At 40.9% G+C, this 18,897-nt stretch overlaps 1 protein-coding gene across 17 annotated transcripts in view; it reads left to right on the plus strand.

Moving 5' to 3' along the window:
* The window catches only part of tcf4 (transcription factor 4), a 264,598-nt gene that overhangs the window by 221,062 nt on the left and 24,639 nt on the right, over positions 1-18,897 (plus strand). For 9 of the 17 annotated variants that reach the window (XM_089123905.1, XM_089123906.1, XM_089123910.1 and 6 more), the window contains 7 exons: positions 5,029-5,134; positions 6,338-6,471; positions 7,764-7,899; positions 9,005-9,087; positions 9,343-9,421; positions 12,521-12,597; positions 14,234-14,431. In XM_089123905.1, coding sequence (XP_088980031.1) covers positions 5,029-5,134; positions 6,338-6,471; positions 7,764-7,899; positions 9,005-9,087; positions 9,343-9,421; positions 12,521-12,597; positions 14,234-14,431 — 813 coding nt within the window. The remainder of the gene's footprint in view (positions 1-5,028; positions 5,135-6,337; positions 6,472-7,763; positions 7,900-9,004; positions 9,088-9,342; positions 9,422-12,520; positions 12,598-14,233; positions 14,432-18,897) is intronic. The other 8 variants (XM_089123916.1, XM_089123911.1, XM_089123901.1 and 5 more) reach the window with 1 other exon arrangement.

The raw sequence follows: 18,897 nt of genomic DNA on the forward strand, positions 1-18,897 counted from the left end.
TGTTTTTAGAAAAATGTATTTAATTAATTATCAGCTTTTTATCAGCTCACACTAGTTTGGGAATACCAAATAGTTATAATTTCAATATCATGAGCAGGACTAAACGGTTCAGAAATCAAATGAAGATGATCTGTGTGTGTGTGTGTGTGTGTGTGTGTGTGTGTGTGTGTTCATGTGTGTCTCGCTCTCTCTATTAGTTGTGTGCAAGTGTTTCCTGGCTGTATTGACATCTGACCTGAAACACTAACACACACATACACACACACATACATACAGTCACAGGTGCTGTTTTGGGAGGCACTTGTCTTTGCACGGTTCTCCCTAATCAAGCCACAGGAAGCCGCTTCTCCTCAGGGAGTGTGTGTGTGTGTGTGTGTGTGTGTGTGTGTGTGTGCTCTCTCTCGCTGTGGTTCATGTGGAATAGATTAGTATTTGATGGTAAAGCCAGACCCCAGTGTGTGTGTGTGTGTGTGTGTTGGAGCTCTTGTATTGTTCTACATCTGTACAGCATTATGGCAGTTGCAGGTGGATGGAATAAAGTCCAAAGTGAGGGGCGGAAGTTGGAACTTCCTTCCTCAAAAAATAACAAATGTTAGTTTGCTAGTTTATTAAGTGTCTGTCTCAAAAGTGTAGTTTCATGCAAATGTTTGATTATTGCATGTTTATGTGTTGTAGGTCAGTTCAACACAGGTGCAGCAAGGGAGTCACACTGATAAGGTGTAGAGGGAGAGACTGTGTGTGTGTGTGTGTGTTGTGGCTTTCGTGACTGCTCTTGTTTCATTCCATCTGCTCCTGATCTGCAGCAGTAAACAGACTCACTCCTGCGGCATTTGTTCTCCAGAAGTAATGATTCCTCAAATCATATGTGTTGTTGAGCAGAGGTGTGCGGCTACTCAAAGATGCTCTGATTTCACCTGCTGGACCAAAAAATCTAACCCTGAACTCATTAACAACTGCTTTTGAGTGTTTTGAGTGCCTAAAACACTCAAAACACCCTAACTTATTATTAAAAAACATTATTTTTTATATAAAGTGCTTTGAGATACTACTTTTAAAGGCACTATATAAAATAAAGTTTTATTATTATTATTATTATTATTATTATTTTAACTGCTTAGCAACAGCCTAAAACACTCAAAACACCCTAACTGCACAGCAACATCCTTAAACACTCGAAAAACCCTAACTGCATAGCAACATCCTAAAACACTCGAAACACACTAACTGCATTGCAATACCCTAAAACACTCGAAACACCCTAACTGCATAGCAACATCCTTAAACAATCGAAACACCCTAACTACATAGCAACAGCAGAAAACACTCAAAACAACCTAACTGCATAGAAACAGCCTAAAACACTTGAAAACCCCTAACTGCATAGCACCACCCTAAAACACTTGAAATACCCTAACTGCATAGCAACACCCATAACTGAATAGAAACACCCTAAAACACTTGAAACACCCTAAATGCATAGCAACAGCCTAAAACACTCGAAAAACCCTAACTGCTTAGCAACACCCTAAAACACTCAAAACACCCTAACTGCATAGCAACACCCAAAATAGATACAGCCTAAAACACTTGAAACACTCTAACTGCATAGCAACAGCCCAAAAAACTCGAAACACCCTAACTGCATAGCAACAGCCTAAAACACTCGAAACACACTAACTGCATTGCAATACCCTAAAACACTTGAAACACTCTAACTGCATAGCAACATCCTTAAACAATCGAAACACCCTAACTACATAGCAACAGCAGAAAACACTCAAAACAACCTAACTGCATAGAAACAGCCTAAAACACTTGAAATACCCTAACTGCATAGCAACACCCATAACTGAATAGAAACACCCTAAAACACTTGAAACACCCTAAATGCATAGCAACAGCCTAAAACACTCGAAAAACCCTAACTGCTTAGCAACACCCTAAAACACTCAAAACACCCTAACTGCATAGCAACACCCAAAATAGATACAGCCTAAAACACTTGAAACACTCTAACTGCATAGCAACAGCCCAAAAAACTCGAAACACCCTAACTGCATAGCAACAGCCTAAAACACTCGAAACACACTAACTGCATTGCAATACCCTAAAACACTTGAAACACTCTAACTGCATAGCAACATCCTTAAACAATCGAAACACCCTAACTACATAGCAACAGCAGAAAACACTCGAAACAACCTAACTGCATAGAAACAGCCTAAAACACTTGAAATACCCTAACTGCATAGCAACACCCATAACTGAATAGAAACACCCTAAAACAGTTGAAACACCCTAAATGCATAGCAACAGCCTAAAACACTCAAAAAAACCTAACTGCATAGCAACAGCCCAAAAAACTCGAAACACCCTAACTGCATAGCAACAGCCTAAAACACTCGAAACACCCTAACTGCATAGCAACACCCATAACTGAATAGAAACAGGCTAAAACACTTGAAATTCTCTAACTGCATAGCAACAGCCAAAAACACTCGAAACACCCTAACTGCATAGCAACAATTTAAAAAACACGAAAAAACCCTAACTGCATAGCAACACCCATAACTGAATAGAAACAGCCTAAAACACTTGAAACAGTCTAACTGCATAGCAACAGCCCAAAACACTCGAAACACCCTAACTGTATAGCAACAGCCTAAAACACTCGAAATACCCTAACTGCATAACAACACCCAAAACTGAATAGAAACAGGCTAAAACACTTGAAACTCTCTAACTGCATAGCAACAGCCCAAAACACTTGAAACACCCTACCTGCATAGTTACACCTTAAAACACTCGAAACACCCTAACTGCATAACAACACCCATAACTGAATAGAAACAGCCTAAAACACTTGAAACACTCTAACTGCATAGCAACAGCCCCAAACACTCGAAACACCCTACCTGTATAGCAACAGCCTAAGACACTCGAAACACCCTAACTGCATAGCAACACCCATAACTGAATAGAAACAGCCTAAAACACTTGAAACACTCGAACTGCATAGCAACAGCCAAAAAACTCGAAACACCCTATCTGTATAGCAACAGCCTAAAACACTCGAAATACCCTAACTGCATAGCAACAGCCATAACTGAATAGAAACAGGCTAAAATGTTCGAAACACCCTAAAACACTCGAAACACCCTAACTGCATAGCAACTAGGGCTGGGGTAAACGATTATTAACTAAACGATTAGTTGGGCGATTATTTTATCGATTAGTCGACTAATCTAATGACTAATTGGACGACTAATATAAAGAATATTTTTTCTGCTGCTCAATTAATAAAAAAACAATATCTCAAATAAATACTAGCATACTGAATCAAGATACTATAAGCTGGCTAACGTTAGTCTAATGTTATGTATTTGAACACCATCATAACTCTACAACCGCCAAAACCGTGTTATTAAAATATTTTTTACAAACATTTTTTATCATAGAGAATGTTTAAATATTAATATCAGCTGAGGAGGGAAACGGAGTCGGAGGCGGAGTTCACCTACTGATCAGAGCGCGTGCTGACACGGAGTTAAAGCCTGGTTTATACTCGACACGTCCGCACGGCAAAAATGACCCGTTGGGTGCGCAAGACCAGGAAGACTGTGGCTGGCTGTGTGTATGCCTTTTTTTTGTTACAACGCGCCCGGCGCCGCGTCCGGGAACGACTTCAAGCCGAATCTGCCCGAGCTTGTACGTCTCACCACACCGGCACCCAGTTTGCGCGTCTAAATTGCAATTGTTTTTCTTAAGGGTTTGTTTACTGTGCGTGATTCATTTAATGGATAGCACATTCACTTCTAGTTGTCTTCGTCCTCTATTCTGCAATGTTTCGGTCTCCCACGTGTGTGTGGCAAGCTGTACCGCCGGGAACATGCAAAAAATAAATAAATAAAGAAGCGTCGACGCAAAAATATGACGTCGACGAAATTTTGATGTCGAATTATCGACGTCATCGACGCGCCGCTACAGCACTAATAGCAACATCCTAAAACATTCGAAACACCCTGCTTAGCAACAGCCTAAAACACTTGAAACACCCAAACTGCATAGCAACACCCTAAAACACTTGTAACACCCTACCTAACTGCATAGCAACTGCTTAAAACACTCAAAACACCCTAACTGCGTAGAAACAGCCTATAAAACACTTAAAGCACATAGGAATGTGTGTGTTAACAATGGACAGGTGCTTCACTACATCAGAAAAATACAGACAGAACAAAATCCCCTTGTTTTTGAACCCCCCAGAGTCATAGTCTGATCACTTTCACAGACGTGTTTGTGTGTGTGTGTGTGTGTGTGTGTTGCTTCATGGGAAAGTCCTCCATCTGTCCTGAAGTCTCTTGGTCTCCATAAAACTCCTCAAACTTCGCTCTTGAGCTCTGGAGACATCACAAGCTCTCCGTTGAGTTTCATTTAGTTTTTTTCCCCCACAATTCCTTAGAGAAAAAAATCATCAGAAACCACTAAAAGTTATCGTTTGCTCTGCATTTAGTCACAGAGGTGTCTCTGAGAAACATTTGAGATGTTATAAAGATCTACAGTAATCTGTGATGTTTTTGTTGTCGTTTGAGGTAAATTTAGGGAGATGTTCTGTTTCTGTATATCTGAGGGTCATTCTGTCCTCATACGCCCACTGTGTGTTTATCCCAGCACAATATTCCCATCCGGCATGTTCCCAGTGTTCCTGCTAGTCATTATAGCACAGTTTTCCAGACGGGAATGCTCTGCTGTTTGTGCGCTGATGTCATCACTGATCCGCCGCAGCTGCTCCTCTCATATTCGCACTAAATTATTGTTGCAACACTTTGGGAACAAGGCAAATTGTCCCTGGGAAAGTGTTTCTCTCTTGATATTAAAAAGAGAAGTTTTGCTGTCTTTTTTCTAATGCTTCCTCATGCATGCAATGGTGATCTTGATTGCATAAAAATCTAAATTGAAATGCATGTTGAGAGTGTGTGTTGTGTCTTTAGTCGTCCTGATCACTGTGTGTGGTGTGTTGTGTTTCAGGTATACGCCCCGTCTGCCAGCACTGCCGATTATAACCGAGACTCACCGGGTTACCCGTCCTCTAAAGCACCGGGCAGCAGCTTTCCCAGCTCCTTCTTTATGCCAGGTAAACACAGAACAACTGCCTAACACACTCAGAATACCCTAGCAACTGCATAGCAACAGCCTAAAACACTTGTATCACCCATAAAACCACATGGCAACAGTCTTAAAACACCCAGTAAACACTGGCAACTGTATAGCAACATTCTAAAGCACTTGCATCACCCTAGAAACAGCATAGCAACAGCCTAAAACACTCAGAACACCCTAGCGATTGCATAGCAACTGACTAAAACACTTGTATCACCCTAGAAACAGCATAGCAACAGCCTAAAACACTCAGAACACCCTAGCGATTGCCTAAAACACTTGTATCACCCTAGAGACACCATAGCAACAGCCTGAAACACTCAGAACACCCTAGCGATTGCATAGCAACTGACTTAAACACTTGTATCACCCTAGAAACAGCAGAGCAACAGCCTATAACACTCAAAACACCCTGGTGATTGCATAACAACAGACTAAAACTCTTGTATCACCATAGAAGCAGCATAGCAACAGCCTAAAACACTCAGAACACCCTAGCGATTGCTTAACAACTGCCTAAAACACGTGCATCACCCTAGTAACAGCCTAAAACACTCATAACACCCTGTCGATTGCTTAACAACTGCCTAAAACATGTGCATCACCCTAGGAACAGCCTTAAACACTCATGACACCCTAGCGATTGCTTAACAACTGCCTAAAACACGTGCATCACCCTAGTAACAGTCTAAAACACTCATAACACCCTAGCTATTGCTTAACAATTGCCTAAAACACGTGCATCACCCTAGCAACAACATAGCAACAGCCTAAAACACCAAGAACACCCTAGCGATTGCATAGCAACTGCCTAAAACACATGCATCACCTTAAAAACTGCACAGCAACAGCCTAAAACTCTCAAAACTCTTGCGATTGTATAGCAACTGCCTAAAACACTTGTATCACCCTAGAAACTGAATAGCAACCACTTAAAACACTCAGAGCACCCAAGCAATTATATAACAACTGCCTAAAACACTTGCATTACCCTAGAAACCACACAGCAACAGCCTAAAACACTCTTGTTGACTGTGGAAGGGTGCTTCACTACAGCAGAAACAAACCAGCCAGAACAACATCTCCATGTTATTGGACCTCTCAGGTCCAGATGTCAAAGCCTGATTCAACTCTGATCTACTCTGTGTGTGTGTTTGTGTTTTATGAATGATTTCAGATGGTCATCACAGTACAGACCCATGGAGCTCGTCCGGCAGTATGAACCAGCCTGGATACAACAGCATGCTGGGAAACTCCACACACAGCGCTCAGAGCAGCAGCTACTGCGGCCTTCACCCACACGAGAGACTCGTGAGCGCATTTACTTGTACATCTTCACCTGGTTAAAGGTGCACTGTGTAATCTTTAGCGGTATCTAGTGGTGAGGTTGCGAATTGCACCCAATAGAAGCTACAGTGGCTGACAGGAACAGCCCGATCTCATGAAAGTTCGTGTCTATGGCACGAATGTCATTTCTCGTGGCATTTATACGCCAAAAACGTTTTTGCGTGTATTTGGCACGCGATTTTCGCGTACATATGATACGCACTTTTTTGCGTATAATACGCACGAACTCCCCACCCCCCTCCCCCCTAAACCTAACCCAGGGTTTTTTAGTGCGTACCATATACACGAAAAAAACACTTTTGGCGTATAAATGCCACGAGAAATGACACTCGTGGTATAGATACGCATCTTCATGAGACTGTGTTGACAGGAAGTGATGCCGTCGTCTGAGACAGCAGAGAGTAGCCAATTAAGCTATGAGGTTTCTTTACAAAGATAAAGTAAGAAATTAGGTTTACGTAATTATTCAGTAAAACAATATTATTGCAAATATTATTGTTACTTGTTCATCATTTTGTCAGTGTTCGCTGATTTTAGCTGCTTCTTTGCACAAAGAACAACATGTAGCTTGAATGTAGATAGAAATGGCTCATTCTAATGTAATAAAAGCATAACGGTTCATTATGTAAGGTCTTTATACACCACTGAAAATATAGTTATGTATATGATATTGCATCTCTGTCAACAGATCCTCCTAAATATTACATAATGCACCTTTAAGATTAGTTCAACAGACTTATGAGTTATTAAACAGTGTCCAAACTGCAAAATATGCTTTTCTTACTTTATTTTTTTTGTCTCGTTTCCAGTCCAAATATCAAAAAACTCTTCAATGAAGATGCATTTACTTAGGTAGTAAAATACTATAAGATATTATGTCTTGTTTTCTGGGTAAATAAATAAAAATTAAGTGAGTTTTTGCTTAAAACAAGCTAAATTATCTGCTAATGGGGTAAGAAAAATAATGTTGTTTCTTTTTGAATTAAGATTATTTTTGCTAGTTTTAAGCAAAAACTCACTTAATTTTGCTGACTTATGGTATTTCACTCATCTTGAGTGAAGAGTTTTTAAATATTTGGACTGGAAGCAAGACAAAAATACTAAGTAAGAAATGCATGTTCGCAGTGAGCAAATGCTTCCAGGATGGAGTTTAAAATAAAGGTGCTGTAAGGTTCAACAATGAGAAACGGTTCAAGTGTTTATTTATGACTCGGCCTCATCTATTCGATAACTCTGTTTCCCTCTGTGTTTTGCAGAGTTACCCGTCACACTCGTCGGCTGAGATTAACCCCAGTCTTCCTCCCATGTCCAGCTTCCATCGGAGCGGCGGGTCGAATCACTACAGCACGGCGTCTTGCTCCGCAACCACTAACGGGACAGAAAGTGTCATGGGTGAGTTTTGTATTTATACAAAAAATTCTGCATCATGATTTTTTTAAGGCCAGACAGGGAGTTTGTGGAGGTCAATTTGTAAAGAAAGACTACACATCTGCCATGAGCGTCAGAATAATTTAAAAAAAAGTGTGTGGGTCCTCCCCCAGAAAAATGTTATTGGAGTAAATGCCATGTATTCTAAACTAAACTCGGCTTCATGTTGTCCATTAAATCCTCAGCTATCCGTGGATTATCCCGCTGATACAATGTTTATTTACCAGCATTGACAACTTAAAGCTGTTATTGATGTTTGCAACGCAATATGTGATTTCAAGGGAACGGGCGGTTATTTTCGTCAGTTGTGGCTCGTTGACAAATACAATGATTCAGCAGAAATGAAGTTAAATTGACGAGGGCATTCCTCAAGTGGAATGGATTTGACTGACGGCGCTCTGAAAAGTGAACAGACATATGCGCTGAATTAGAGACTAAAAATGATTGGGTCCAGTATCATTGGTCTTAAAAAGTGGGTGGGTCTTGTCCCGCACATATACAATGGCTCCGATGCCCATGACACGCATACCTATAGACTAAACACTTAATGCGCATGTCAGCGTTTTCTCATATTCCCGTTTTTTGCATCATTACATCAGTTTCGGCGACCAATCCGATCAAGTGTTTACATGTTCTCTCGATTGGATTAGAAAAGGAATGAACCGCTTTCAATCAGATCAAAATGTCGTTCGGGTCGATTATGATGTTTACATGAAGGCTTTTGAGTCCGATCGAGCCGCCGAGCCGATTACTAACGGATTATTTGGTTGCATGTCAGTGAGAATCAAAGCGGAGGGAAGATTTGATTCACTTTGATTCAGTCACTTTCACAATTCAAACTAAAGCAAATGTAACCTGGTCCTGCCAGACTCTCGTACACATTTCATTTGTACAGAGAGTCTGGCCTCCACAGCAGAACCGGAAGACAATACAATGCTGAATAAAGTCGTGGTTTTTGTTATTTTTGGACCAAAATGTATTTTCGAAGCTTCAAAACATTCTAACTAACCCAATGATGTCACATGGACTACTTTGATGATGTCTTTATTTCCTTTCTGTTGTGTTTCAGCGAATCGATCGTCGAGCGGAGCAGGGACGAGTTCGCAGACGGGAGACGCGTTAGGAAAGGCCCTGGCTTCAGTGAGTCAACAGGTCTCATAGTCCCGGACGAATACAACAACACACAAGACAACGTGAAACGACATTCACAACTTGTTTTATGCTTCGACCAATAGCAAACCAGTCAATTCTGCATGGACTAAATCAAGCCGGATTACGATAACGTCACAATAGTGGAGAAAAGACTATCACAACTTCAGACAAACGCTCCTGTAGGGAGTTTGCACATGATGCTGTGTGTTTGTGGCATTCTCGTTTGTCATTGCTGTGTGTTTGTTGTCGTTGTAGATCTATTCCCCCGACCACACCAATAACAGCTTCTCATCCAACCCGTCCACTCCTGTGGGATCACCTCCGTCGCTCACAGGTAACAGAGTGTGTGTGTGTGTGATCTCAACAGATTTTTAAACACACACAATGTTTGCTCTGATGTCAGTCACCTGATTACACACTGTTTACTATACATTATAATGAGTATGATTATATAAAAAGAGTATCTGAAACACTGCGCATTATGATGATCAACATTTTCAACGTTTAGTAGGTTTGCCTCTGAGGTTATTATAGATAATTAAAGTGCAATTCAAAGCTTTTCGTATGTTGCATTTTTCCTATTCTGTAGGATGTTCCCACCTACATTGTAAAAAACACTGGGTTAAAAAAACAACCCAATTTGGGTTGTTTTCAACCCAAGGGCTGGATAAATACAGGATAGAACACATGTTGGGTTAATTTTACCTAGAAAATTGGCTTGTTTATTTAACACAGCATACTGGGATAATTCATTTATAAAACTAGCCTCTTTTTTTATTGATGTTTACGGATTAAATTAAAATCTCTAAACTCCACACAACCACTGGTTTGCATATTTCCGATCATATTTTACAGTATAGCATATTTTATATAGTTATGAATACATATAGCATATTTTCAAGTCAACCCCTGGGTTGTTATATCTGACCCAGGATCTGGGTTACACAAAAATTACCCAAATACTGAAAAAAATATCCCAAATATCCCAGATTTTTAGAGTCAGATATGATTTTAAAGATCGAAAGATTTTTCCGTGTAAACGCACTTCATCTCAGTGCCTGATTATCACGTCATTATTCGAGTCGGCATGAAAACGGCCGCCGTCTAATTGTAATGTCTCAGAGTGCCAAAGTTATTAGACCGACAACCATTAAATGCGCAAGTGCAAATTAATATTTAAACTTAAACATGCGAGGGAAGTTTAAGTAACTAATTTAATAATTTTCTCATTGGCGGCGGCGCGGATACATGCAAAATTTATTTGCACATGAATGTGGCTATAATTATGTGCTAATTAGCATTTGGAAATGAGGTTTAATAATACAGAGAAGCGTCTGAAATGCATGTTTCTATAAAGAAGAACAATTTGAAAAAAAACACAACATAATTAGCCATGATATACGCGATGAGCGGATGTACAAACGCAAACAGGTGAAGGTCAGAGAGAAGGAATAAATGAGCGGCGCTGCTCTCTAATTACCGGCGTGAACCGGCCGCGTTTGCATCTTAACACGAGCGTGTGAAAGAGAGAAGAAGAAGGGAAGAATAACGAGGTGTTATTAGCATTGGGGTCGTCACCCATCAAAGGCAGAGTCGCGCCACCGGCTGATGAGCTTCACATCTACACTCTCACTGAGAGAACACACCAAACAAAAGAGGAACAGAATCATTTATTCCGCTGGAGTGAACGACAGTTAATTGGTCGGGTGTGAGTGTCGGATCAACAGGGAAAACTAAATGAGAGGATACTGTATATGAGGAATGATTTACTAGGAAAAATGTAATCTATCTATCTATCTATCTATCTATCTATCTATCTATCAGTGGAGATTTCTTTAAGACTGCAAGGGAAGCTCAGCTTCCCTATAATGTCAAAAAAATAATGGTCGAATGTGTACTATTGTGTTAACATTTTATTGAGTAAAAATGCGTTAGAACACGGTAATCTCGAAGACGAGTTTGTTCAGAATAAGCTACAAATAGCAGGTCGGCTGACTTGATCTCCTTCTCATGCATACCTGTAGCGCGTCACAGTGCATGCATTTCCCCGTTGAAGCTCGGCGTCCATTGACTTCAATGGGGCTGCTTTGAACAGTTTTTTTTCAGCGCTGTTAAACTAGACGGTCATTGGATAAATGCTGCGATTATGTCCCGCCCACGGACGCCGGGCGTCTCTGGGGTGAATAGGGAAGTGGGCTGGCCTGGCGTCCGGGCGTCCGCGTGATGATTGGAGGATTGCATCTCCTTTTGATTGATAGCGATTTTACCCAATAACAAAAATCGCTGATGCGGACGCTAGTTTAAAGACTTCGAGCTCAGTCTCGTCGCGGATTTTGTGTGTATTTTACTCGACAGACGAACTGCTGTAACATATTTCTTAGTATTTGCAATTTTCATCAGATATTTCACAGTTCAACCTAATTCCCACATTTCTTCCGTCGATGTCAGGTGTCGTGTTACATGTGCGGGCGTGGTGTTTGAATCACGGCACATCTGTCTAGTTTGGTTTCACTTTTGTGTTGGGATTCGGACATGCATTCTCCGCGTGTTTGTTTTCGGTTGTGAGTGCACAGGATGACCTTATGGTCGTACTCATGCGTAACGTTACCCAGACAGCAAACTGACATTGAATCAACGTGGAAACGACGTCTCTCATGACATTGAAACAACGTTGATTTTGCTCATCGAATTAACGTTGAACCAACGTCAGACGCGGCATTCTTCAAAGCTAAATGAAAATCGAAAATTGGTTTGCTTTCATAACGTTGAAACAACGCGTTGATTTTAAGTTGATTTTCCGTTAGTTTTGAAAGAATGACGCGTCTGACGTTGGTTCAACGTTAATTCGATGAGCAAAACAATGTCAGATCAACGTTGTTTCGATGTCATATTTCCACGTTGATTCAATGTCAGTTTTCTATCTGGGTAGCGTTCTGTCTTGTCGTGTTCGCTCTGTTCAGTGTGTTGTGTATTGTGTAGCACATGGTTTGTGTTTACATCTATCTATCTATCTATCTATCTATCTATCTATCTATCTATCTATCTATCTATCTATCTATCCATCTATCATCTATCTATCTATCCATCCATCCATCCATCCATCCATCCTTCTGTCTATCTATCTGTCCATCTACAGTATCTATCTATCTATCATTTATCTGCACAAAAAAGAAAAACGGCTACAAGTAATTAAAAATTTAAAGTAGTGTCGAGACATATCTGCTTTTGAGTATTAATATCAGTATTATTGATATTGTGTTGACATTTAAAATCACATTATCACCATTCAGATTTTTCTGTTTGTATTGTACTATGAGCTGCATTTCATGTGTAAAAAGTGCTGTAAGAATAGATGGATGTGTTTGAGGAATGGAGATGTTGGTTGATGTGCTTGTTGACCGTGAGGATGATGATGATGGTCTTGTTCCTCCAGCTGCCAGTACGGCCGTCTGGTCTAGAAACGGTCAAGGATCTTCATCTCCCAGTTACGAGCCACCACTGCACTCACTGGTAAGAGATTCAACTCTGTTCCTGTCAATTCTGTTCAGCCTTTTGGAAATAATACAGGCTTTGCCATGATGTGTTTGCTGAAATACTATAGTTATTGCATTAGTTTAGGATACTAAACATTAGAAAACAATTGCATAAAAAGAAGGTATTTTGTGCATCAAATATGGGTAACAATTTGAGATGGTTCTCACTGCAGAACATGAAATACAAGAGGAGGAGTCGGATCCACATCCAACTTCTCCCACCTTACACCTTACATATACCTAAACCTACCCAGCTCCACCCCCTGATCCCTAAACCCACCCCTAAACCTTCCCAACTCCACCCCCTGATCCCTAAACCCACCCCTAAACCTGCCCAACTCCACCCCCTGATCCCTAAATCCTCCCCTAAACCTACCCAGCTCCACCCCCTGATCCCTAAACCCACCCTTAAACCTACCCAGCTCCACCCCCTGATCCCTAAACCCACCCCTAAACCTACCCAACTCCACCCCCTGATCCCTAAACCCACCCCTAAACCTACCCAACTCCACCCCCTGATCCCTAAACCCACCCCTAAACCTGCCCAACTCCACCCCCTGATCCCTAAATCCTCCCCTAAACCTACCCAGCTCCACCCCCTGATCCCTAAACCCACCCTTAAACCTACCCAGCTCCACCCCCTGATCCCTAAAACCACCCTTAAACCTGCCCAGCTCCACCCCCTGATCCCTAAAACCACCCTTAAACCTGCCCAGCTCCACCCCCTGATCCCTAAACCCACCCCTAAACCTACCCAACTCCACCCCCTGATCCCTAAACCCACCCCTAAACCTACCCAACTCCACCCCCTGATCCCTAAACCCACCCCTAAACCTGCCCAGCTCCACCCCCTGATCCCTAAACCCACCCCTAAACCTACCCAACTCCACCCCCTGATCCCTAAACCCACCCCTAAACCTACCCAACTCCACCCCCTGATCCCTAAACCCACCCCTAAGCCTGCCCAATTCCACCCCCTGATCCCTAAAACCACCCTTAAACCTGCCCAGCTCCACCCCCTGATCCCTAAACCCACCCCTAAACCTACCCAACTCCACCCCCTGATCCCTAAACCCACCCTTAAACCTGCCCAGCTCCACCCCCTGATCCCTAAAACCACCCTTAAACCTGCCCAGCTCCACCCCCTGATCCCTAAACCCACCCCTAAACCTACCCAACTCCACCCCCTGATCCCTAAACCCACCCCTAAACCTACCCAACTCCACCCCCTGATCCCTAAACCCACCCCTAAACCTGCCCAACTCCACCCCCTGATCCCTTTGTTCATCTTTGTTAATGTTATTGTTATTAAAAATACAGCTGTTAATGTTAGTTCACAGTGCATTAACTAATGTTGACAAGATTTAAATAAAGAATTATTAATGTTGAAATTAACGTGAACAAAGATTAATAAATGTTGTACAAGTGCAGTTCATTAATAGTTCATGATAACTAATGCTAACTAAAGTGTGACCCAAATATGTGCTTTACAGAAACCATATACTCTACCCGTACAGAAATGTTCACATGCATGCCTAAGAAATTAGATAGAGTGCCGAAAATGAATCAATAGTACAAAGGAATGGTATCTGTGCATTCATTCTGTTTCTCAGCAAAGTCGTATCGAGGACAGATTGGAGCGCCTGGACGATGCGATCCACGTGTTGCGGAGTCACGCGGTCGGTCCGTCCACAACGATGCCCGGCGCTCACGCAGACATGCACGCATTGATCCCTCCATCACACTCGCACAACGGGGCCATGAGCGGATACAGCGCTGGACTGCTGCCGTCCAACAGACACTCGCTCATGGTAAGAACCACTGGTCTTTGCTTATTGGCTGCTGCTGAACCTACGTAGGTTTGTAACAAATTTGCATAATGCCAGTCAATGGTTTTGATTGGCTGAACAGCGTCTCTTAGCTCCGCCCTCAAACACTAGTGTATCTGAGACTGGAAGAGTTTGGTTCGTGTTGTTCGTGTCGAGGAGACGCTGTTTTCTGCTGACAAAGCAAATCCACTTTGATGAGATTGATACGGTAAAACCCACAACATCGTTACTGTTCGTATCACTTTGATCAAGAGCTGAGAGTGAGATATGATAATGAGCATTTAGTTTCTGACCAATCACAGCACACTGGGCCGCCTGGCCAATCAGAGCAGAGCGGCTCTCAGAGAGGCGGGGTTTAGAGAGACTGACTCTTCAAACGAAGCGTTTCAGACACTGTGAGAAAAGAGCAGTGGATATTATGAGGAAATTAAAGTGTTTTTGGATCTTTGAGGCATGTAAATCTGTTGTAGAGACTCCAGAACTAATCTTGAAGCTTTTAAAATGGCATTATAAGGCACTTCAAGACTGTTGTTATACCGTTTAAAGGAGAACTCCGGTGCAAAATGAACCTTTGGTCTGATAAATCATCGGCACCTAGTCAACCGTTCACTTACTGACAGGAGCCATCTTGGAAAACAGTCACAACAAGTCAAACCACGAATGTCGTGCTGGGTGAGCTGAACTTCTGAACTGTATGAACGGCGTTCGGGGATCGACTTATCGAGACTATTTTCTAAGATGGCTCCTTGCTGTATACGAGAAGTGAACTGTCTTTATAAAGTATCTTCTTATTAAACGGTGTGTACACTTACAAAGTTCTGAATGCTTCGTTTTGCATGTATGGACCCTCTTTATGTTACTGTGGTAGTGTGGGGCTATTTTGAGCCTTGTTATTGGTATTAACTAGCGATTTCTTTTTACTTATTCTATGCCCCCATATACTAGCGTTATACGCTAAACAGTTTTTAGAGATAAAACTCTTTACATTCGATTATCATGAAAACAAATCTCAGAGAACGTTTGACTAGGTACCGATGTTTTATTAGACCAAAGATTAATTTTGCGCCGGAGTTCTCCTTTAAGATACTTATAACTAAATTTAAGGCTTTTAAAAGCTTCAGCTCTACTTTTTCACACACATGCTCCTAAAGTTCGCATCTATTTTTTGTCGTAAATGCGAGTGAAATGCTTGAGCCACTTCCTGTTGAACGTTGATCTCAATGCAAAAGTTTAAGACTAATCTACTCTAAATCTTAATGCAGTGCATGACGTCACTGTTGATCTCCTGTAATGTGTGCATCGGGTCAGGTTAGCAGTGTCGACTCTCTTCGGACTGTATGTTATGAGCAGCGCAGGAATAAATACAGGAAATATCTGAGCGAGAGACAGAATGAGGGGGAGGAATGGACTTCAAAGCATCAGGGAAGATGCTGGTAATATTTTCCATATTTAAGGCTTTTTTTAAGACTTGAAACAATCCATAAAGCTTCAGACAGCTGGAGAGAATAAAGCACAGAAAGAGAATACATAAAGAGAAGAAGATAATGCCTGTAATACACACACATACACAGTAAAGGGTTGTGTTCTCTTATTACATGCACATTTATACACAAACGAAATGCACTCGTATGTTTTTAAGTAGTCATCAGAATGTGAATTGCATAAAATTTGTCCCACTGAATTATTGAAAATGAATGTATTGCTCAGGAACGCATCTTGTTTTCTTCAGAAAATGTAAAAATTAAGTTACAAAATTGTTTTCAAGGAGCATTCTTGTAGTCTAAAAGGTGTCACTCAAGTAAGTGAAATGTAAAGAAATATTCTGCTAGTTGTTTTCATGTGTTTCTCATGAAGAACTGCTCTTTTTAAAGTTGTTTTTGGTTGAGACGTGTGTGTGTGTGTGTGTGCATATTTCGAGTGTTAACGAGCTGTTTTAATGAAGTAAATGAATAAATGCAGACGTGGGTTTCTCAGGCGTTTTATTGGACAAGCTCTGCTGTTGACAAGGTCCTGAATCTCTGCTCAATGTCTCAGTGACGCTGATGTTTATTTGTTCACTGTCACGCGTGTGTGTGTGTGTGTGTGTGTGTGTGTGCGTGTGTGTGAGTTTGATTAGTTTCCTTAAAGGTATAATCCAAAAAGTTATATTTTTGTCGCATTTTAGTACCTATAGTATATCAGTGAACTAAACTACTAAAATAATTTCACAAAATCATTTTTAGGTGAAATATCCCTTTATTTATTTTATAATTTTTTATATTATTATATTTATTATATATATATATATATATATATATATATATATATATATGTTTGTTGTTAATATTTTATTTTTATATTCTATTTTAAATGTTGTTAAATGTGTTTTAGTAATTTTAGTCCTTCAGCTTTAAATGAAAATGAGAAATGTTGCCATGGCAAGTTTGTTTTATTTTATTTTATTTCAGTTAATGTTTTTTTTTCTAACAAGATCAATGTACTTGGGAAGCAATATATATATATATATATATATATATATATGAAGAGTTCAGATGCAAAAGCCTCTAAGTGCCATTTGAAATTTTCTTCTAGAATGATCATTTTTATCAAGCTTGTATATTTAGTTTCAGTTATTTCACTTAAATGGCAATGATAATGATAAAGTATGCGTAAATGCTGTAGTGAATGTGACTCTGGATCAAGTGTGTGTAAATGCTGCAGTGAATGTGAATCTGGATCAAGTGTGCGTAAATGCTGTAATGAATGTGACTCTGGATCAAGTGTGTGTAAATGCTGTAATGAATGTGACTCTGGATCAAGTGTGTGTAAATGCTGTAGTGAAAGTGACTCTGGATCAAGTGTGTGTAAATGCTGCAGTGAATGTGACTCTGGATCAAGTGTGTGTAAATGCTGTAGTAAATGTGACTCTGGATCAAGTGTGTGTAAATGCTGTAGTGAAAGTGACTCTGGATCATGTGTGTGTAAATGCTGCAGTGAATGTGACTCTGGATCAAGTGTGTGTAAATGCTGTAGTGAAAGTGACTCTGGATCAAGTGTGTGTAAATGCTGTAGTGAATGTGACTCTGGATCAAGTGTGCGTAAATGCTGTAGTGAATGTGACTCTGGATCAAGTGTGCGTAAATGCTGTTGTGAATGTGACTCTGGATCAAGTGTGTGTAAATGCTGCAGTGAATGTGACTCTGGATCAAGTGTGTGTAAATGCTGTAGTGAATGTGACTCTGGATCAAGTGTGTGTAAATGCTGTAGTGAAAGTGACTCTGGATCAAGTATGTTTAAATGCTGTAGTTAATGTGACTCTGGATCAAGTGTGTGTAAATGCTGCAGTGAATGTGACTCTGGATCAAGTGTGTGTAAATGCTGTAGTGAAAGTGACTCTGGATCAAGTGTGTGTAAATGCTGCAGTGAATGTGACTCTGGATCAAGTGTGTGTAAATGCTGTAGTGAAAGTGACTCTGGATCAAGTGTGTGTAAATGCTGCAGTGAATGTGACTCTGGATCAAGTGTGTGTAAATGCTGTAGTGAAAGTGACTCTGGATCAAGTGTGTGTAAATGCTGCAGTGAATGTGACTCTGGATCAAGTGTGTGTAAATGCTGTAGTAAATGTGACTCTGGATCAAGTGTGTGTAAATGCTGTAGTGAAAGTGACTCTGGATCATGTTTGTGTAAATGCTGCAGTGAATGTGACTCTGGATCAAGTGTGTGTAAATGCTGTAGTGAAAGTGACTCTGGATCAAGTGTGTGTAAATGCTGCAGTGAATGTGACTCTGGATCAAGTGTGTGTAAATGCTGTAGTAAATGTGACTCTGGATCAAGTGTGTGTAAATGCTGTAGTGAAAGTGACTCTGGATCATGTGTGTGTAAATGCTGCAGTGAATGTGACTCTGGATCAAGTGTGTGTAAATGCTGTAGTGAAAGTGACTCTGGATCAAGTGTGTGTAAATGCTGTAGTGAATGTGACTCTGGATCAAGTGTGCGTAAATGCTGTAGTGAATGTGACTCTGGATCAAGTGTGTGTAAATGCTGTTGTGAATGTGACTCTGGATCAAGTGTGTGTAAATGCTGCAGTGAATGTGACTCTGGATCAAGTGTGTGTAAATGCTGTAGTGAATGTGACTCTGGATCAAGTGTGTGTAAATGCTGTAGTGAAAGTGACTCTGGATCAAGTATGTTTAAATGCTGTAGTTAATGTGACTCTGGATCAAGTGTGTGTAAATGCTGCAGTGAATGTGACTCTGGATCAAGTGTGTGTAAATGCTGCAGTGAATGTGACTCTGGATCAAGTGTGTGTAAATGCTGTAGTGAAAGTGACTCTGGATCAAGTGTGTGTAAATGCTGTAGTTAATGTGACTCTGGATCAAGTGTGTGTAAATGCTGTAGTGAAAGTGACTCTGGATCAAGTGTGTGTAAATGCTGCAGTGAATGTGACTCTGGATCAAGTGTGTGTAAAT

This window comes from Pimephales promelas, chromosome 19, assembly GCF_988280905.1.
Source record: "Pimephales promelas chromosome 19, fPimPro1.hap1.1, whole genome shotgun sequence".
Lineage (NCBI taxonomy): Eukaryota > Metazoa > Chordata > Actinopteri > Cypriniformes > Leuciscidae > Pimephales > Pimephales promelas.